At 33.1% G+C, this 18261-nt stretch overlaps 4 protein-coding genes across 4 annotated transcripts; all 4 read left to right on the top strand.

The window, feature by feature from the left end:
• Window positions 1-2767: 2767 nt before the first annotated feature.
• Window positions 2768-4196, top strand: LOC100183960 (very-long-chain enoyl-CoA reductase-like). The gene has a single exon (XM_002131054.4). The coding sequence runs from the start codon at window positions 2885-2887 to the stop codon at window positions 3800-3802; it is 918 nt and encodes a 305-aa protein (XP_002131090.1). The 5' UTR covers window positions 2768-2884; the 3' UTR covers window positions 3803-4196.
• On the top strand, window positions 4185-6715 carry LOC100186334 (CWF19-like protein 2). The gene has a single exon (XM_002131019.5). It carries the CDS (start codon window positions 4205-4207, stop codon window positions 6542-6544), a length of 2340 nt encoding a protein of 779 aa, XP_002131055.1. The 5' UTR covers window positions 4185-4204; the 3' UTR covers window positions 6545-6715.
• A 2-nt stretch (window positions 6716-6717) lies between these two features.
• LOC100186286 (prostatic acid phosphatase) lies at window positions 6718-12985 on the top strand. The gene is made up of 12 exons (XM_002131073.5): window positions 6718-6864; window positions 6930-7028; window positions 7096-7185; window positions 7573-7728; window positions 8259-8360; window positions 8557-8649; window positions 9104-9245; window positions 9786-9868; window positions 10208-10338; window positions 10915-11054; window positions 11798-11882; window positions 12221-12985. Exons 1-12 carry the CDS (start codon window positions 6739-6741, stop codon window positions 12294-12296), a joined length of 1323 nt encoding a protein of 440 aa, XP_002131109.1. The 5' UTR covers window positions 6718-6738; the 3' UTR covers window positions 12297-12985.
• LOC100176080 (prostatic acid phosphatase-like) lies at window positions 9959-17829 on the top strand. The gene is made up of 13 exons (XM_002130922.5): window positions 9959-10052; window positions 13297-13421; window positions 13478-13573; window positions 13961-14047; window positions 14310-14465; window positions 14568-14666; window positions 14740-14829; window positions 15101-15242; window positions 15511-15593; window positions 15696-15838; window positions 16828-16970; window positions 17228-17318; window positions 17467-17829. Exons 2-13 carry the CDS (start codon window positions 13329-13331, stop codon window positions 17549-17551), a joined length of 1308 nt encoding a protein of 435 aa, XP_002130958.1. The 5' UTR covers window positions 9959-10052; window positions 13297-13328; the 3' UTR covers window positions 17552-17829.
• Window positions 17830-18261: the final 432 nt, after the last annotated feature.

Raw genomic sequence — 18261 nt, 5'->3', positions numbered from 1 at the left:
CATTTAAGCATATGTTGCCCAATGTTTCCAAATTCAAAATACATTTTGAGCTGATACCACGAATTAGTTCTATCATTGCTTTGTTAATTGACTACAAAAAATGTATTAAAACACACGAGGAGTTATTTAGCGATTCGCAAAACAGATATAATTTTACAAGTTCAAAAACACAAAGGGTGAGACGGGACAGTTTAAGGACATAACCCGGTCGTACAATGGAGGAGTTGGCCTTAAAGAAGATTGATCCAAAGATTGGAGCTAGATGGAAACCCCAAAAAGAAATTCCATCAAAGTTTACACTAAACAGTTTCGAATGCACACTTATGTAGGATTTAGAAACAAGTTCATTGCGTTAATACACATCACAGTATAAATAAGCATGAGATAAAAAAAAATAAAAATAAGAAATAAGAAGCCAAAAGGAAAATGGGAAGTAAGTATAATGCCTGGTTTCTTGCAAATTGTTCAAATAATGTTCATTGACTTCATAGGTTAATCTTTAAGATGCATGGAGCTCAAGTTCGTGAAGGGTTCCTTCTGGTGTTGGTTTGAACCTTCAATTTAAAGTACTTGTGGGCATTAAATCTGTTTAGGGTTTGCTTAGGAATTGTAAATGTTTATATCTCTTTTTTTTAACAAAACTAAAACTAGTTTTATATGAGACTAAATCAAACTGCACGAAATTAAATATTTTTTTATAAATCTATGATTCACTAGGTTAACCGTTCACACTCGCAAATAAAACATTTTATCGGCTTTACTATAACTTAACGAGCACATAAAGCCGTGATAATACTGTCAAATAATTCTATAACATTCTTTTTGATTATGATTAAATAGAGGTACGTAAACAGAAAATAAAAAAGTCTCGTTATACAAAGTGTCCCATTTTCCCATCTTTTTATACAAAAAGAAACAATCAAATGAGTTTATCGTGCCATCTATGACTGTGCAGCAGTAGATAGAATGCAACTATATTCATTCAGTTACCAATGTAGTAGGGTGGAGAATATGGGACACCTTATCATTCTATTTTCTCGTCTTGTTTGCTAGTAAACAAAGAACATTGAAAAATTCTAAAACCGTATCTACACGACTCTCCAGACAGTTATTATTGTTTGAAACACGATCAGGATAATTGAATAATATATGCTAAATGTGTCCCATTTTACCTCACTGTACTATATATATATTATCTCTGTGTTAGAGACGGATAGAGAAATGGAGTTTGGACTTTGTTTACGAGCAGAGGAGGGTATGGTGGATGCACATGCTGTTGGGGGCTGTATTCTGCTCGATAAATATGTCGTGCTCGATAAATATGTCGTGTTATTTGGGACTTTATTGTTGATTTTGTTTTAATCTCTGTATATTAGATAATAAAACAAAGCATCTTTCCCACTGAATTTTTCTTCAAGGTTGCACTCGTTACTCGTATAGGCTAGATGGGAAACTTTATTTTTTGCGTGGATTTTCGTCTGAAAAATCAGATTCTTGCGCAAATTTGTAAAGGTTTAATACAGTAGTATTGATTACAAGCGACATAATCGTACGTGATACATGGTATGCCTTACAACAACTGGCAACTGGAAATCACGTACGGCTACACTCAAATACTCAATACCTGGTCATTCAGACCATTTGGGGAACGAGCTTGCTGACAAGCTAGCTCGTGATGGTTCCAGTAACACATTCTATGGCCCAGAGCCAGGTTTACCTATCCCCACTAGCCGATGTAAATCGGATCTGGCTCTTTGGGTCCTAGCCAAACACCAAGAAGAATGGACAAAACATGACGGCTGCAGGCAGACGAAGGAGTATAGAAGAAACATTAGCAGGTGTTTTTCCGAACAACTCCTGAAGCTGCCAAGGCAAACGTTACGTTCCATTCTTCAAGTGATAACAGGGCATGGCATGTTTGCCAGTCATCTGCATAAACTTAAAAAAAGTGAGAGTCCCATCTACCCTGTCTGTGGCGAGGAAGATGAGACATCCTTTCATTATGTTCCAGACTGCAGAGTATGGCAGGTGCACGCGCGATTTTTTTACAGACTTTCGGTTATGCACGCCACAATTTGTCCTACGCACGCCAATTAATTAAACAAAGAAAAAAATACGTATTAAATTAAGTAAGATTTCCTAACGTGGCTTGAAAATGTACATGCTTTGCACGCAGATTTTAATGATAGCACGCGCGAACGCGAAAAATAACCGTCTTGCACGCGCGAGATCTCGTCAGGAACTGCCATACTTTGCAGACTGGATTATGTTGGCATATGTCCAGCATATGCGAACGCAAGACGGGAGCATCTAAACTTGACCGAGCTGTCAAGGGAAGATCTCCCATTCATCACCATTAAAGCCCTTGTCGCCTACCTTCGGGGAAGCGCCAGGCTCCTTAAACTGGAAAGGTCCATGCAGGAGCACCCCGGGTCTTGGGGTAATGGGTCAATTATCCTAGGGCCCATGGCGTGCCACGCCGCGGGACCTCACCCACATAGAATAGAATAGAAAATACAAGCGACATATGCACGGGTATTTCTAAACGTTTATAGTCAAATAATCTAATTGCGATGGAACCCAATGTGATGCTGGGAGAAAAATTAAAATTTGGTGGTCGTGTATGTATATATATGTTTTAATATTAATTGGGAACTGTACAATACTTTATATATATATACTTTGTAAAGTTATACTAAATTGTTTTTGATGGATATTTGAAAAAATGTCATTTGCTACGCCCTAACCACTAACCTAAACTTAGTTGATCTTCACTAGTAATAGTACTACTACCCACCTTTTTCTATTCACTAAGCATTGTTATATCTACCAGACAACCATTGTCACTTACTTTCCATTAGTGTTGTTACTACTTAACGTTGAAATGGAATTGCAAATTCTGGACTCCAAGACAAAGAACAAAATCTGTATTTTGGAAAGAGTTCCTGCAAGCGCCAGTGTTGAAATTGTAAAGGAAATTTTTCATAAAAAGTTTCCAAAACTTTATCCATCTCGTCAGTCCTTTCGTGTGGAACCACGTGGAAAATCGCTGAAAGATTCTGAGTTTTTGAGTAAATGCAGCTTGGGAAAGGATAACACTCTTTACTTCAAAGATTTAGGTACACAGCTTGGGTGGTCCACTGTCTTTTATTGTGAATATGCAGGTCCATTGGTTATCTACCTTCTGTTTTATTTTCGCTTACCATTCATCTACGGCGAAAGCTTTGCATTTACAAGTAGCAAGCATCAAGTTGTTCACATTGCAGCAGTCTGCCACTCATTTCATTATCTCAAACGAGTTTTGGAAACAAAGTTTATTCATAGATTTTCACATGGCACCATGCCGATCAAGAATCTGTTCAAGAACTGTTCATACTATTGGACATTCGCTGCTTGGCCAGCTTACCTAATAAACCATCCACAATACACCCCTGCCATATATGGAGATGTGCAGATCTATGTTGGTTTAGTTATTTTCATCCTCTGTGAATTAGGAAACTATTCTATCCATGTTGCTTTAAGAAATCTGAGACCAGAAGGCTCAAAAGAAAGAAAAATTCCTTTTCCTTCCACGAATCCGTTTACAGGCATGTTTAACTTTGTTTCTTGTCCCAACTACACATATGAAGTTGGAGCTTGGATTGCATTTGCAATAATGGTTCAATGTGCAGTTAGTGTGTTGTTTGCCACTGTTGGTTTTGTACAAATGGCGATATGGGCATTGGGAAAACACAGGGCATACAAACAAGAGTTTTCCAACTACCCACGTGGTCGCAAAGCAATTGTCCCATTTCTTTTGTAATTCACCTTAAAACTTCAAAACAAACCTGTTTTAATTTTTTCAGTGTTTTGTGATTTGTGTTTAATTGGAATATTATTTTTTTCTGTTTAGGTTCATAAAATACTTTAATTATGTATAACTTTACTTAAAGTCTAATTTGTGCTCAATATTCAATTTATAGAAACTATAGTGCTGGCAGTCTGTGTGTGGTTTGATTCAAATAATGACTGATATAAACATAGTTGATGTTTATTAAGCAATGTTGGATATTTTAGCTGCAACAATTAGGAGTGTTATTAAAAAAAATTGTATAGCGTGTATATGTTTAAAGCGGTATTTTATTTATTAAAATTGAAAGTAGCAAATTTGTTCGCATGTATGTATTTACAATTTAACCTAATTTTGTGTGCTTAGATTTTACAGATGATGGCTAGTTTTGTAAGTAAACGTGATATTGATGAGGAAAGAAGAATATTAAACCAACAACGTGCAAAGGTTTTGGAAGCTGCAAAATCTCTAAGCGTGAAACAACAACAAAAGAAAGAAGATCGTAAGAGGAGAGGTGAAGATCAATGGATGTTGAAATCACTGGAGAAGCGAGTTGGTTCCAATCCTCCAAAGCTTTCAAAGAAGGAAAAAAAACATAAAAAACATAAAAAGCATAAAAAGAAAAAACCGTCACGTGAATCAACCAGTGGTGAAAGTGAAGCAAGTGAAGACATGTGGGTGGAAAAGAAACATTCGCCACAAGGACAACATGAAGAAGATAATTGGAAGGAAGAAGATTTTTTAGCTGGAATAAAAACAGTGACATCTGCAGACATTAGGGAAGAGAAACGAAAGAAAACAGAAGAACTTAGTAAATCTTTAAAATCCTTGTCATCCATTGAATCTGCGGGTCAGCATGAAAAGGAACTTAATCCATATTGGAAATCTGGAGGTTGTGGATTGCCTTCGGAAGAGAAAAAGTCATCTGTTCTAGTTCCTGATGCTAGTTGGTTGAAGCGATCTTTGAAGAGAATGCAAGAGCAAAGTAAGGAGACAGGTAGGAGCGTAGAGGAAATTGCAGCGGATCGTTATGGATCTTGGGAAGCCTTCCAAGATTTGTTGTCTAAAGCTGAAAAAACAAATAGCAGCAGTTGTCGTGGTAATCAACCTAAACGATCGGAAAAAAGGCGATTTTTAAAACCATCTGATGATGATAGACAACAACATAAATCGTATCCAACATCACGACACAAATCGTATCAAGATTCTCATTCTGCATGGAAGAAACATGATTCTAAACCAACTTCAACAACTTATGAAGGAAAAACTTTTGCATCAAAGGTAAAGGAAGATGTTAAAGCTCAAACTAAAGATTCTAAATATGAAAGGAGTGATGATAAAAGTGAGAAAAATGTTGAAACCGAAAGGTGTGCAGAAGTTAAAAGAGAGGTTAAAAGAACTACAAGCAGTATTGTCACCCCACAAGTTTCTAATTCTGTAACTAGACTGACTGAAGAGGAAAAGAATAAGATTGCTGCCAAAATTATTAAAGCTGAGTTAATGGGAAATGATGCTTTGGTGACAAAGCTTAAACTGAAACTAGAGTCCTCAAAACAGGCAGAAAGTGTTTCTAATATAACACCTTCCAAAACAACAACAAGTTCCTCACATAAAGATGAAGATAGTTCATCTAGTTCAAGTGGAAGTAGTGATGAAGAAGTGGTTCTGACTCGTACAAATAAAACAGGTCAGTCGTGGCCTGTCACTCAGTCCGAACTTTCATTTGACTCTGTCCCGAAAAAGCTGAAGAAAAAGAAAGTGAAAGTTCATGATAAGGATGGGGTAAGAGAAAGATACTTTGCTGATGATGATCGCTTTACTTTGAAAGAATTGGTTGAAAGAGAGAAAACAGGAGCTGCTGAAGATCAAACACAAACTATGTCTCGTTTGACATCGAAGTTGTTCAAAGGAGCAGATGGTGAACACTTTACATTGGATGACATGTTTGAATCAGAAGCCGGAAAAGTAAATTCGTCGACGCAGGAAGATGCAAGGAACAGAAAACGAGCAATCGCGAATCATCAACGCCTCATGCGCCGCTTGGAAAGTTGCAAATTTTGTTTTGGGAATTCTGAAAATCCTAAACACTTGATAATTGCGATTGGGCGTGTGTGTTATTTACGGTTGCCGTCACATCGTCCTCTGCAGCCTGGTCACTGTCTTATTGTTCCCATGCACCACTGTAATACGGGGACTTCACTTGATGAAAACATTTGGGATGAAATAAGAAAGTTTATGCAGTCACTTAGGAATATGTTTTTAAAACAAGACAGTGATTGTATTTTTATGCAAACTTGTATCATGCTCAATAAATCGCATCATTTTGTAGTTGAATGTGTTCCTCTCCCAAAAGAACTTGGTGATGTTGCTCCGATTTATTTTAAGAAAGCGATTCAGGAATGTGAGACTGAGTGGTCACAGAACAAAAAACTGATAGACACTCGTGGAAAAAGTGTTTGTGACAAAATTCCTGCCGGCCTGCCGTATTTTGCTGTTGAGTTTGGGCTGGATGGTGGTTTTGGACACGTGGTCGAGGATGAAATCAACTTTCCATTTTATTTTGGGCGAGAAATCTTGGGTGGAATGCTTGATGCAGAACCTCAGTTATGGAGGAAACCACATGAAGAATATTTTAATGAACAAACTAAACGAACACTTGAATTTGAAAAGTGGTATAAAGAATTTGATTGGACATCAATTGAAATATCTTCCTAACCAACGATGAAGTCTTTCATGTTCAATGTTTACTTCGTTAGTAGTACAAACTACAAAACTATGTGTAAAACCTGATTTCTGTTGCTCACTTTTTTAAGTTGTAGTTACACGAAAGAATTGGCAACATAAGATTATTATTACTTTGTAACAATGCCGTTTACATTTTATAGATAAAATTTTTACTTCCGATTAGCATGACAAAAACGCACATTAGGAAAAATGTCTCACCAAGGGTTTCAACTATTTGCTTTCTGTTCTGTTTATTTAACATAGTTGGATTGGCAGCAAGTGAGGACGATCAACTTGTATTTGTTAACTTGGTATAAAATAAACTTTATTAGCATAACTAATAATATCAAAGCTGAATATTGTGTTTATATTTTAGATATGGCGACACGGTGCCAGAAGTCCTGTGCGTACTTATCCAACGAACCCATATAATAATCAACGTGTTTGGCCTCAAGGTTTTGGCCAACTGACACAGGTTGGGCGTTTATATACATAAGGTATATTGTTAAACAAATAAAATATATTTGTTAATGTTGTTTCAGCTTGGAATGCAACAACATTATAAATTGGGTCAATATTTTAGAGAACGTTATCATTCTTTTCTAAATGTTTCTTTTTACAACAGAAGTCAGGTAGGAATTTTTAATATTTAGATATGTTTTATTATGCTAATAATACATTTCACATATAAATGCTAGCTTTAACAAACAAGAACATTAAATAAATTTATTAACAAATTGGTTTGTTTAAAACAAAATAATTTGTTTATATCTTAGTTTTTAACAATTAGAATGTATTAATTTATTTTCGTTTATGGGCTATTAGTTGCATTTATAAATAGTTTATTGTTATTAAGGCATTATGCATACTTCTCTTTTCCTATCTCAAATAATGATGTAACATGTGTAGATAAATTGACTGTGTTTTTCCAAGACAATTGTTTTATATATATTTGCTGTAAGGTTTGTATTGAGACTAACTATATGAAGATTAACAAATATCTTATAAATCAATGTCAGATTTACATCCGAAGTACAGATTTTGATCGAACACTTATGAGTGCTGAATCAAACATGGCTGGTTTGTTTCCACCAGAAGGAAAACAAAAGTGGAATGGTACAAACACATCATGGCAGCCTGTGCCAATACATACCGTGCCAAAACCTCAGGAAGAAGTATGTTAATTCATTTAGATTTATGTTTCTTTGTTTAATTTATATACTAGCTAGAGTGTAACTCTCCATGACTGTTTAGATGTATAGAGAATATGCAACAATTGTCTACTGATTATTGCTTTTCAATTGGTAAATATACACAATATATTGTCGATATATGATAATAGTCGATAAGGTTATTCATAAACAGCATCGAGATGGAAACACAAGACAAAAAAATGAAATATTTAGACCAGTAAGCTGGTGACATTATGCAGCCAGTTAAACAGTAATTGTTGAAGTGTTGTAATTTTTTTAATATTGCTTAACAACTTTTAAGGTAATCACGTAATTTGAATTTTTATCCGTGACAAGTGCATTTAAAAATGTTATAAAACAGTTTACTTTATAAGTTTAAGGTATTAACATTCTAATTCTACTCATTAAATGTTTCATGTTAAGTGATAATTTTTTTATAATAAAAGAAATAAACTAGTAGGGAATGGTCGTCGGTTCTCTTTTTAAATTAAAAGCTCAAAATATTTTTTTAGGTTCTAAGATTTCCAGTGACAAAATGTAATTTAAAATACAATCAACTGCTTAAAGATGTGTTTGCAAGCAAGGAATATAAAGCTGTGGATGTGAAATATCAGGTAAGTCATATCTGTGGTGGCTTTAAAATACAAGGACAATTATGAAAATTGTATTTTTGCTTTATTGTTCATTAATTTCTTGTTTTTTTATAAATTGTTATTTTATGGATAAGACTGAAGAGTACGATATTGCTTAATTCTTTTTATCTTGTGTTTTCTAATCATATTGTGCATTTTAATCAAGTTGTATTTTCAGGGGTTTTACAAACAAATTGCTGCTGATGTTCAATGGAAGGGTGAATTAAACTTGAATAATCTTTGGATAATAAGTGATCCCATAATATGTGAGGTTGGTAATATTGTGTTGATGTTCATTGCTTATCCTTGCGTGGTGGGAAAACTGCTGAGGTATATTATATACCATGTAACAATGTGCACCGCCGGCATGGCAAAGTGGTCAGCGCTCCAGGTCTATCCCAAAGGAAATAGGTCGAGGCTTAACTCTGCTACCATTGTTTATTTTATTGTGCATTCAACTGTGATTACTCCAACCCAGTGGTCCTTATGTCTCAGTTGTCCGCTGTACTTTAAAAAAAATATTCCAAAAATTATTACACAAAGTTTTCTATCAGTACCAGGTAACTCAAAAGCTTTGTGTTTGAAACAGAACACGCCAACACGAGTATTGTAGTGACTATTATTGCACCCAACACGAGGATAAATAAGTTACATTCATCCATCATGTGCTTTATTGCTCTGACATGTGTTGTAAGGTTTAACCATGATAAATACGGTTGTTATAGGATGCAGCAAACCTAACACTTCCAACTTGGGTTTCTGAATCTGTTCTTAAAACTTTTCGTGAAATTGTTGGAATTGAAATGTCGGTGAAATTTGGAGGCCTACCTGTTCATTATAGGATACCGATGGCTAGGATTAATGGAGGTAACTGGTGCATGTGTTATTATTTGTATAACAGAATCCATAAGTGCCAAACTTTTTGAGCAGGAGAGGCACGAGATATCTGGACTTTTATTCCAATGAAACAAATCGAAAGTATTAGTTATTTAATAATTAGCAGGGTTTACAAAATTCCTGGGTAAGCCCACATACCCTGCCTAAGTGCCAGCCCAGGTCTGCACTTATAACGCTCATGTATTAACTTTTTTCAATTTTAGTTACTATCAGTAGTTGGTTAATGGATTGTATATGACGGACCAGTACAGGATATTCTGTCTGGCTACACATAACTGACTGTATTTTTTAAGACTTTAGATTATACTGATTCTATATAAGTCAATTTTGATTGTCATATTTGGAAGCAAAATATCTAACTTTTAACCTTGCTCTCATCATTGTAATGCATTTTATTTATTTTAAAATATATACCACATTTTTTAATGGTTCATATACAGGGTTAGGGTGTGGATTAAGTTATTTAACTTGCTTTTGTTTAATTTCTTACTTTTATTTGATTGTTTATAGGGCTGCTTGTGAAACAAATTATTGACAACATTAAATTAAACATCAATGGAAGCTCAAATTACAAAGTTGTTGCTTATTCTGCTGTGAGTTCTTGTTTTTACGCCATATATATATTTGTTACAGCAACATTATGATTATTGCATGCTCATATATGGATCACATGGTCATAGCAATCTCCCCTTCGATATATCTTGCATACTTTTAGTTCAAGAACCTGTGAACAGACAATCTGGTGTTTTCAGGAATTGAATTCAAAATTTGAATATGGTAACACCCTGGGTGTTGGTTTATTGTACAACACTGATCTAAGTTTCAGGTTCCATGCCTCGCATAGAACTTCACTATCACAGAATGGAATAATGTTTTGATTCTTAGAACTGCTAAAATGATTCACCATAAGGCATAATATATATGTTTCTCAGCATGACACAACATTATCAGCATTGCTTGTTGCATTGGCTTGTTTCAACAACTTGCCACCACCATTTGCATCAACAGTTATTATAGAAATGTACAATTCAACATCAGGATATTATATCAAAGCATTTTATCGGTTTGTCTCATGTTTATTGTTTATCCTACATATTGCAGCATAAATCAAGTTATTTCGACGATACACATGAGTTCATGTTACAAAGAGTAGAATAACAATTACTTATATTTCATGTATTGGTTTTCATGTGCATCAGCAACATCAACAACAATTATATTTCCACTTCCATTTATATGGCAATAAAGTTAATCTAACTTAGAAGTAGTCTGTCCCAAACTATCATTGGCCTCTATAGACAAACCTAGCGCTTGGTACGACATAGTACATATTCACACGCTGAATACTTCATTATGTTGGTTAACATGTGGATGGTTTACAACACATGAAGTGACATGGGGATTATTTACATCACAATAGCAATTCACTTGCCCATGACTTGGAAGTTGGAACACACGAGTTTTGTAGCTTAAGTACATTTACAGTTGTGAATGGTTAGCTTCGAAATGTTTTATCATAAGTTTCACAATGTTGGGTCATAATTTAGATGGGAAGTAGTTGGACCGACTGTAAACGATTCACAATTTGTGAATTGCCATCTGCTGATTGGAATCATGACAATAACAATTCATTTTACAGAAACTCAACCATTGAACCATTTCCACTTGATTTTCTTGGATGTGGACATATTTGTCCTGTTTCTAAGTTCATTCAACTGACGAGAAATATTATTGTTGATGATTTAGACAAAGAATGTTCCTTAGATTCAACATTTATCAGTAAGTATGAGTCATGTGCAATATTTAATTTTTTGTAGAAATTTTGTATTTATATATAATTTTGTTTTGTGTTGGAATATTTAAGAATAATTCATTGCAAAGTTGTTTCCTGGTTAGTTTACAACCCAATTAAAAGGATTTTTTGCTTAATGACATCAACAAAATTATTATGTCATCTATAATCAGATCCATATGGCGTCCTATGTGAAAAGTTGATTTTACTGAAATCTTGGCAAAACTTGCCCAAAATCATTTTTAATATAAATTACAACATAACCAAAAAAAGTTGGACGATACATACAGAAACAACATCATTGTAAAAATTGCTCCGTAATACTAAAACAAAAAACTGTAAAAACAGCTGCACTTTTATAAAACTAATTTTTAACTGGTAATATGGGAGAAGCCCAGAGCAACATAAAGATCTAATAAAATTGCCTTTCGTTGACAGAATAAAGTTAAAACATTGATTTTGTTGTAATTTACAAAACATATTCCTAAAAAATAATTCACTGTTTTTAACAAAGTTTAATAAAAACTTTCAAATGCCATGATGCGCTTTTTCTTTCAAACAAAGCCAAATTTAAAAGCTTTTATCGTCTATGAAGTTATAAACATTTTTGTGAACGTCTGTTTTCAAATACATATTTGTATTACTTGTTAGTGTGGGGTCAAACAATCATTACTGTGAATATTAACTTACATACATTTACCTGTGTGTTTAATACATTGACTGCTTACAGATTTCCACATAAGTTCTGGCGATGACATTGCATTATGTTGTTTGTTAGTCATCACTTGGATCATATTTGGAATTATTCTTTTTAAGTAAGTTACCCTTATTGTTAATGAATAAATGTAACTCATTTTCCCTTGCTGGAACAACAGTCATTATAACACAGGTGTTTTGTTTCATACACAGAGTGTCCGCTTATAAGTACCACATATTTAACTTTGTGGGTAATTGTTTTTCTGTATATATGACAATTTGGACCCAAAGGTGATTGTAGGGTAGCAATGGACGTTAGGTGTTTTGCTCAAGGACATATACCCAACACCAGTAACATCAAGACTTGAACCAATAACCTCTAGGTTACGAGCGGGCGGCTGTCTATGGCGATAAAACTTTTATGACACTCTAATATTACATCACAATCAACTTGCAGGTTGAGACGAAACAACTCATCTTTTTACGAATCTTTGCCTCTCAACGATAAACATAATGTTGATTTTATTAAATAATGTCAAACTGTGATTTATAAAGCTTTTGGGCATTTCTATTTTAGCTGCCAGTAAATTGTTGTTTTGTTTTTTTTTTAGTTGGACATTGTGTTTGTTCAAAAAAAGTATAAAACCACTTTTTTAAAATATGAATGAATGGCACCTATTTACCATAGCATAGTGGGAAAGCGGTCGTTATAACACAAATGTTTTTTTTTTCTTTTTTTTCTGCTTATAAGTTACCATATAACTTGAAGGTGAGAAAATATAAGAATACTTTGTTTTTCTATTGTTTTATTGACGTGAACGTTGAGTGCAATTTTTAAAAAATAGTTGTGTTTTTAAATCGGTTTGCAGAAGAACTATTTTAATGGACATTAGTGTGGTTTGTTCATCTTGTTTTATTTACTTTCAGTGTTAGTGTGTCTCGATTTGCACATATGCAGTAAATCAGAGTAAAATGCTAACTCTGGCATTACCTTGTATGGCTTGACCTGACCCTTTGGTTTATAGATTTGAAGCTCTATTTAAATGTTAATCATAGTGTTGCTGGCTGCCTATTTCAAATAATGGACATTTATGCTATTGCTATACCAAGATTGCCTTACTTTGTATTCTGAATATTTAATTGAAACTGAAATATTCTTCACCTTCGTTACTTCTGCAATAGCGAAAATGAATAGGAATCAATTAAAATACAAACAAGTTCATTGTTTATAAACTTATCCAAATATAAATCCACCCAATTAAGGAATTTGTTTCCGAACAAAGTATATTAATAATGAATGTGCCAACCAGATGGTTGACTCACTAAGTTTAATTAATTGGTTATGGAAATGATTTGATTGAGCATTATACCCAGGATATCCCTACCATTATATCATGAACAGATTCCAAAAGGTTTGCAGTGGTTATACTACCTATTATAGATTTGACTTTCTGTATTAATATGCATTTTTTTATTAAAATGTTTGTTTTAATGAAACATTAATCAGTGGTTTTGAATTCTTTGTTTCAACAGTCATAGAATCAAGTGAATATTTAAATTTAAAAATGTTCGGACGAGTATTTCTGAATTTACTTACAATTCTCTGCATGTTTTCGATGCCCATTTATGGAGATGAAGAATTGGTTTTCTCTAATCTGGTACGTTGGAGGTTATTTCATTTCTCCTTTATTCTAATCAATTAATTGTTGTTTAGCTGTGGAGGCATGGTGCAAGAAGTGCAATACATTCATACAAGAACGATCCATTTAATCAAACTATGTGGCCTCAAGGATTTGGACAACTAACACAAGTTAGTTTGAACTGCAAAATATCTTGAACTTTACTGTATAAAACTGCCAACAGAAGTTTGGTATGATTGATAATATCGAGGGTATAGAAAGGCTCAATGCTGCTACCATTTTGGGTGTAAATATCCTTGTGAGAATACTTAACAATAATTGCTCCAACAACCCAGTTGTAACTTATGGTTATGGATTGTCGTATTGTTGGCCATACAATAAAAAAGTCCAAAGAAAATATTTTATCATAAAAGCACATAGGTGGTAACACGTAAGCAAGCACGAGGTTTGTGAGACAAAACAGCAGTAATAAAAAGACTGCATTACAAGGAGAAATAAGTTACATTCATTTAAGTATTGTTTAGAACTTAGGTAAGAATATTTGGTTTGGTTTCTAGATTGGGATGCATCAACATTATGAACTTGGGTCATACTTGAAGCAAAGATATAATACATTGCTTAGTAGACGATACAACAGAAGTGAGGTATGAATGACAATAATAAAATGAAAATATATGCTATAAGTATTTTTACTAAAAAACAAGTCTAATGCTCTGTTAAGATTCTTGGGTTAGACATCTAACAGACATTGCTTCAACCCAGTGGTCACGAATGATTGACCAAAATAACTGTTGTTCACATGGCGAGGACGCACTAAAAAATTCATCCAATTTTTCGTGTTTGATTCAAAAAACAGTTTTGTACATATATTCTTATTTCACATTGTTGATTTTAAACCCATGCCAGATTTACATCCGAAGTACAGATTTTGATCGAACACTTATGAGTGCTGAATCAAACATGGCTGGTTTGTTTCCACCAGAAGGAAAACAAAAGTGGAATGGTACAAACACATCATGGCAGCCTGTACCAATACATACCGTGCCAAAAATCTTGGATTCTGTAAGTTTTTTGTTATATGGGATTTAACTAATTTTTAAATGATTTAGATTTTTTTATTATTTTAAAACTCCAAAAATAAATCATTAAATTTTGTTTTGGCAGTTACTGTTGGCCCCGATCATTACTTGCCCAAAGTTGCAACAACTTCATGAGAAAACGTATTCCTCTTTGGAATATATTGAACTACAGAATAAATACACAGTGAGTTAAAACACATATTTTACAGCCTTAACTTGGCTAAGAGCAAATTCGTTTATATACTTATGCTTTTCAGGAATTTTTAAAAAATATCTCATTCTGGTCGGGTAATGACAATGTCAACTTAACAAGTTCTTGGAATGTTCTAGATACCCTGATAACAGAGGTTGGTTTATAAACAAGCTTATTCATTTTCAAATCCTTTAATTAATCAGCTGTAACTCTCAGTAAAGTATTTTATTGACTGTCGTTTTTCTTTTAAATGCTGTTAATAATAGTATGATATTTTTGTCTGTTTTAAGAGAACTTGAGAATATTTAAAACATTAATTTTTAAATAATTGGACCCTGTTTATTATTTTGTACATTAGTTATATTATAATGTGGTAAATACTACGTTTAAAAACATAATTGAGGTTATCAATGCTCGTCAAATAGAAAACACAGGGAAAGACCCTTCCTTTATGGGCGAGTGATGCAGTAATGGACAAACTGCACGAGATTGCTGCTTTGGACATTTTAATCAGGTTCAGTGGTATGAATTCAAAATACAGGGAAGATATTGGAAGAATTGTAGCTGGTAAGTAACTGAAATAAGTTACCTTTTATTATGAAATCATTCTTAAAACTTTTGGCATCAACCCGAAACAAATGTTTCTTTGTTTGTTTGTAAATTCACCGTTTAATTGTTGTGATAGAAAACAGACATTTGGAAAAAAACAGCAAAAAAATCTGTTATTTTAATCTACTGAATTGTAATGCAACAAGGTTGTGCAGAATGTGTTTATTTAGCATGTTATTATAATTTTTGATCAAGGTACGCTGGTCTTAATTAAGGAATTTTTCAGGTAATCTGATCAAACAAATTGTTACAAATATTAACAATAGTATCAATGGTTCTGAAAGTTATAAAGTGATCGCATATTCTGCGGTAAGTTTTTACTTTATCATGATATAGATATCTTTGTTCGCCATATATGTTTTTAACTCATTTAAAAGTAATTACTTTGTTATAAACCTTTTAAATTCCCAGCATGACACAACCATTGGTTCATTATTGGTTGCCTTGGATAGCTTCAATAATCGACTTCCACCATTTGCTGCTTGTGTTATGATAGAAGTTTATAAAGATAAATCATCTTCCCCACCAGAATACATTGTACGAAGTTATTACAGGTGACCACCACTAAATACTTTATCCTAATACGTTTGTGGGGTTGGCATTTATGCTACCATTGTGTGATTCCTTAGGGCTTAGGCAACCCACTTTTAAATTTGTATATAGATAGAAATGCTCAATTGTTATCTAAAGCTACCAACAGAGTTTCAACAATTTTTTGATAAAAACAGGTTGGAGTAAAAATCAGGCGTTTGATAATCCATGAGATTTTCCACAAAAAAGTGACCAAACTTTGACTGTTCTTAGTTTCTAAACCACTGAAGAAAATTTATACTTTTATATGTTTCATTTTCTGATTGAACCAAGTGACATACCAGATTTTGCTGACTCAGCACGTTTTAACAAGAATGACCCTTTTTTTTCACAAGTAAATGGTACAGCGGGTACCAGTGAGACATATTAAACATTTTGATATAAAAATGTGCTGTGTCAGCATAGTACGTAGCTATGTTCCATTGAAAAATTAAAACATAGTACAACCTGTTTTTTACAAATATTTATTTATTCACAAAGAATATTCATAATGCCAAATTCGGAAAAAAAATAAATTTTCTCAATGGTAAAAAACTAGGAACATTCAAAGTTGAGTGATGCTATTTCTTATGAAAAATTCCATGCAATGGTTGAATTTGTGGTTTTAGCACACATTTTTTCAGAAGTGTTTCGTTGTTTGCAACTTTTGTGGTAGCCTACCTTTACACTTTACATTATGTTTGAGCATTTGTATCAAGATACACAGTTTGATTTTGTGTTGATATGTCCCTTTAACTAATAGCAAAGTTGGTTAGTAGTATTTTTTATTTTTTTTTATTAATAGTATAAAAACAATAAAGTGGTCACTTGCATGGTTTCACTTTTGTTAACTTGTAAGCAGTCACAAAGTGTATAAAGCCACCAAATATATTGCAAAGTTGAAAGATTCATTTTCAGCTGATTACGCATTATTAATTTTATCTCCCCAAACAATTATATTTAATTTTATTAGAAATTCGACCGGTGATCCAATAAAACTTAACATACTTGACTGTGGATTCAATTGTTCATTGAATGAATTCGTCACAAAATCACAGAAGATGTTTCCTCGTGGCCCCGCACAAGATTGTGGAAAAATACCAACAACTGGTGAAGGTTATGTTTTATTTTACTCTGCTACCTTACCTACCTACTTTAGTTTAATATATTAAAGCTAACTTAAACATCTTAAATAAATGATTTTATAGTTTTTAACTTTTACCATCACGTCATCTTTACTTCTTGTTTATTTAGTTTCTATGGTCATTTGAATGGAAAAAATTTGGAAATATCTTCCCTATGAGTTCAAACATTTAAATGAGAACTGTTTTTTTTAAGTGACAAAATAATAACATGTTGTTAATTTTGTACAGATTTCTTTGCTTCACATTTACAGTTGATCTTCATAATATTGACTTGTCTATTGGTGGTAACGTGGTTACTTATCATCATTGTTTGTTGCAAGTAAGTATGGAAACTTTGGGATTTAACAAACTAATTAATTTTATGTGTCATCATACATGATTTAGTGGTCAACAGCAGCAAACTCTGCAATCTTCTTTATTCAAAATTTGACATTGTATAATTTATTTTTCCTTTTTCTTGTTTTTAGGAAAAAATGTAAATCTAAAAACCTGAAGATGCGAGAAGTTGCTTACCAACCTGTTCCTTCATTCGACGAACATCTTATCTCATGATATTTCAAATCAAGAAAAGTTCTATTTGTCAACTTTGTTCTTTAAATATTGCTTGGTGTTTGCACATAATGCTACCTATGTTTTAGTCAGTGTTTTTGAGATTACATTAAACTGTTTTTTGATTATTGTGAATTTTACCAGGAAAAAAAAAATTATTAAAAAAAAGTGCATTTGTGTATATGAGAAAACTATAATAAAAGATTTGTGCAATTAAAACATTAAATGAATTATGTTTGTTTCTTTTACAATGGCAATAATGCAACTTTTCACAAAATACGTTACCAAGCTTTCACAAACTATTTGAAATTAAAATATTTTTTAAACAAATAACACAGAAGATATTTATTCATTTTATGTCATAAACAATACATTATTGTAATTAAAACACTTAAAAAAAATATTTTTAAGTTGTGTTGCACGTATGCCATATTAACATAAGATTTTTTTCCTAAATTTGTTTTTCATACAATCATTGATTTGTTCTAATTTTTGCTATATTTAGTCATAAATGTTATGCACTGCTGCCCCTTTAATGTTTGCACACTGACAACTTTGTTTGTTGGTTGATGGTCTACCCCACCCATACAGGATAAAATGTCAAAAGTATTTCCATATTTTAATTTCTCCATAACCTCTGTGAGTCTGTGCTAAAATGTAGGCTCAGTCCTAAAAAATCTAATTGAACAATCAATGTCTGAGAAAGTAAATAG

The sequence above is a fragment of the Ciona intestinalis genome, chromosome 2 (assembly GCF_000224145.3).
Source record: "Ciona intestinalis chromosome 2, KH, whole genome shotgun sequence".
NCBI classification, from domain to species: domain Eukaryota; kingdom Metazoa; phylum Chordata; class Ascidiacea; order Phlebobranchia; family Cionidae; genus Ciona; species Ciona intestinalis.
Note: the sequence above shows the minus strand (reverse complement) of the source record. Positions and strands in the feature narration are given on the sequence as shown.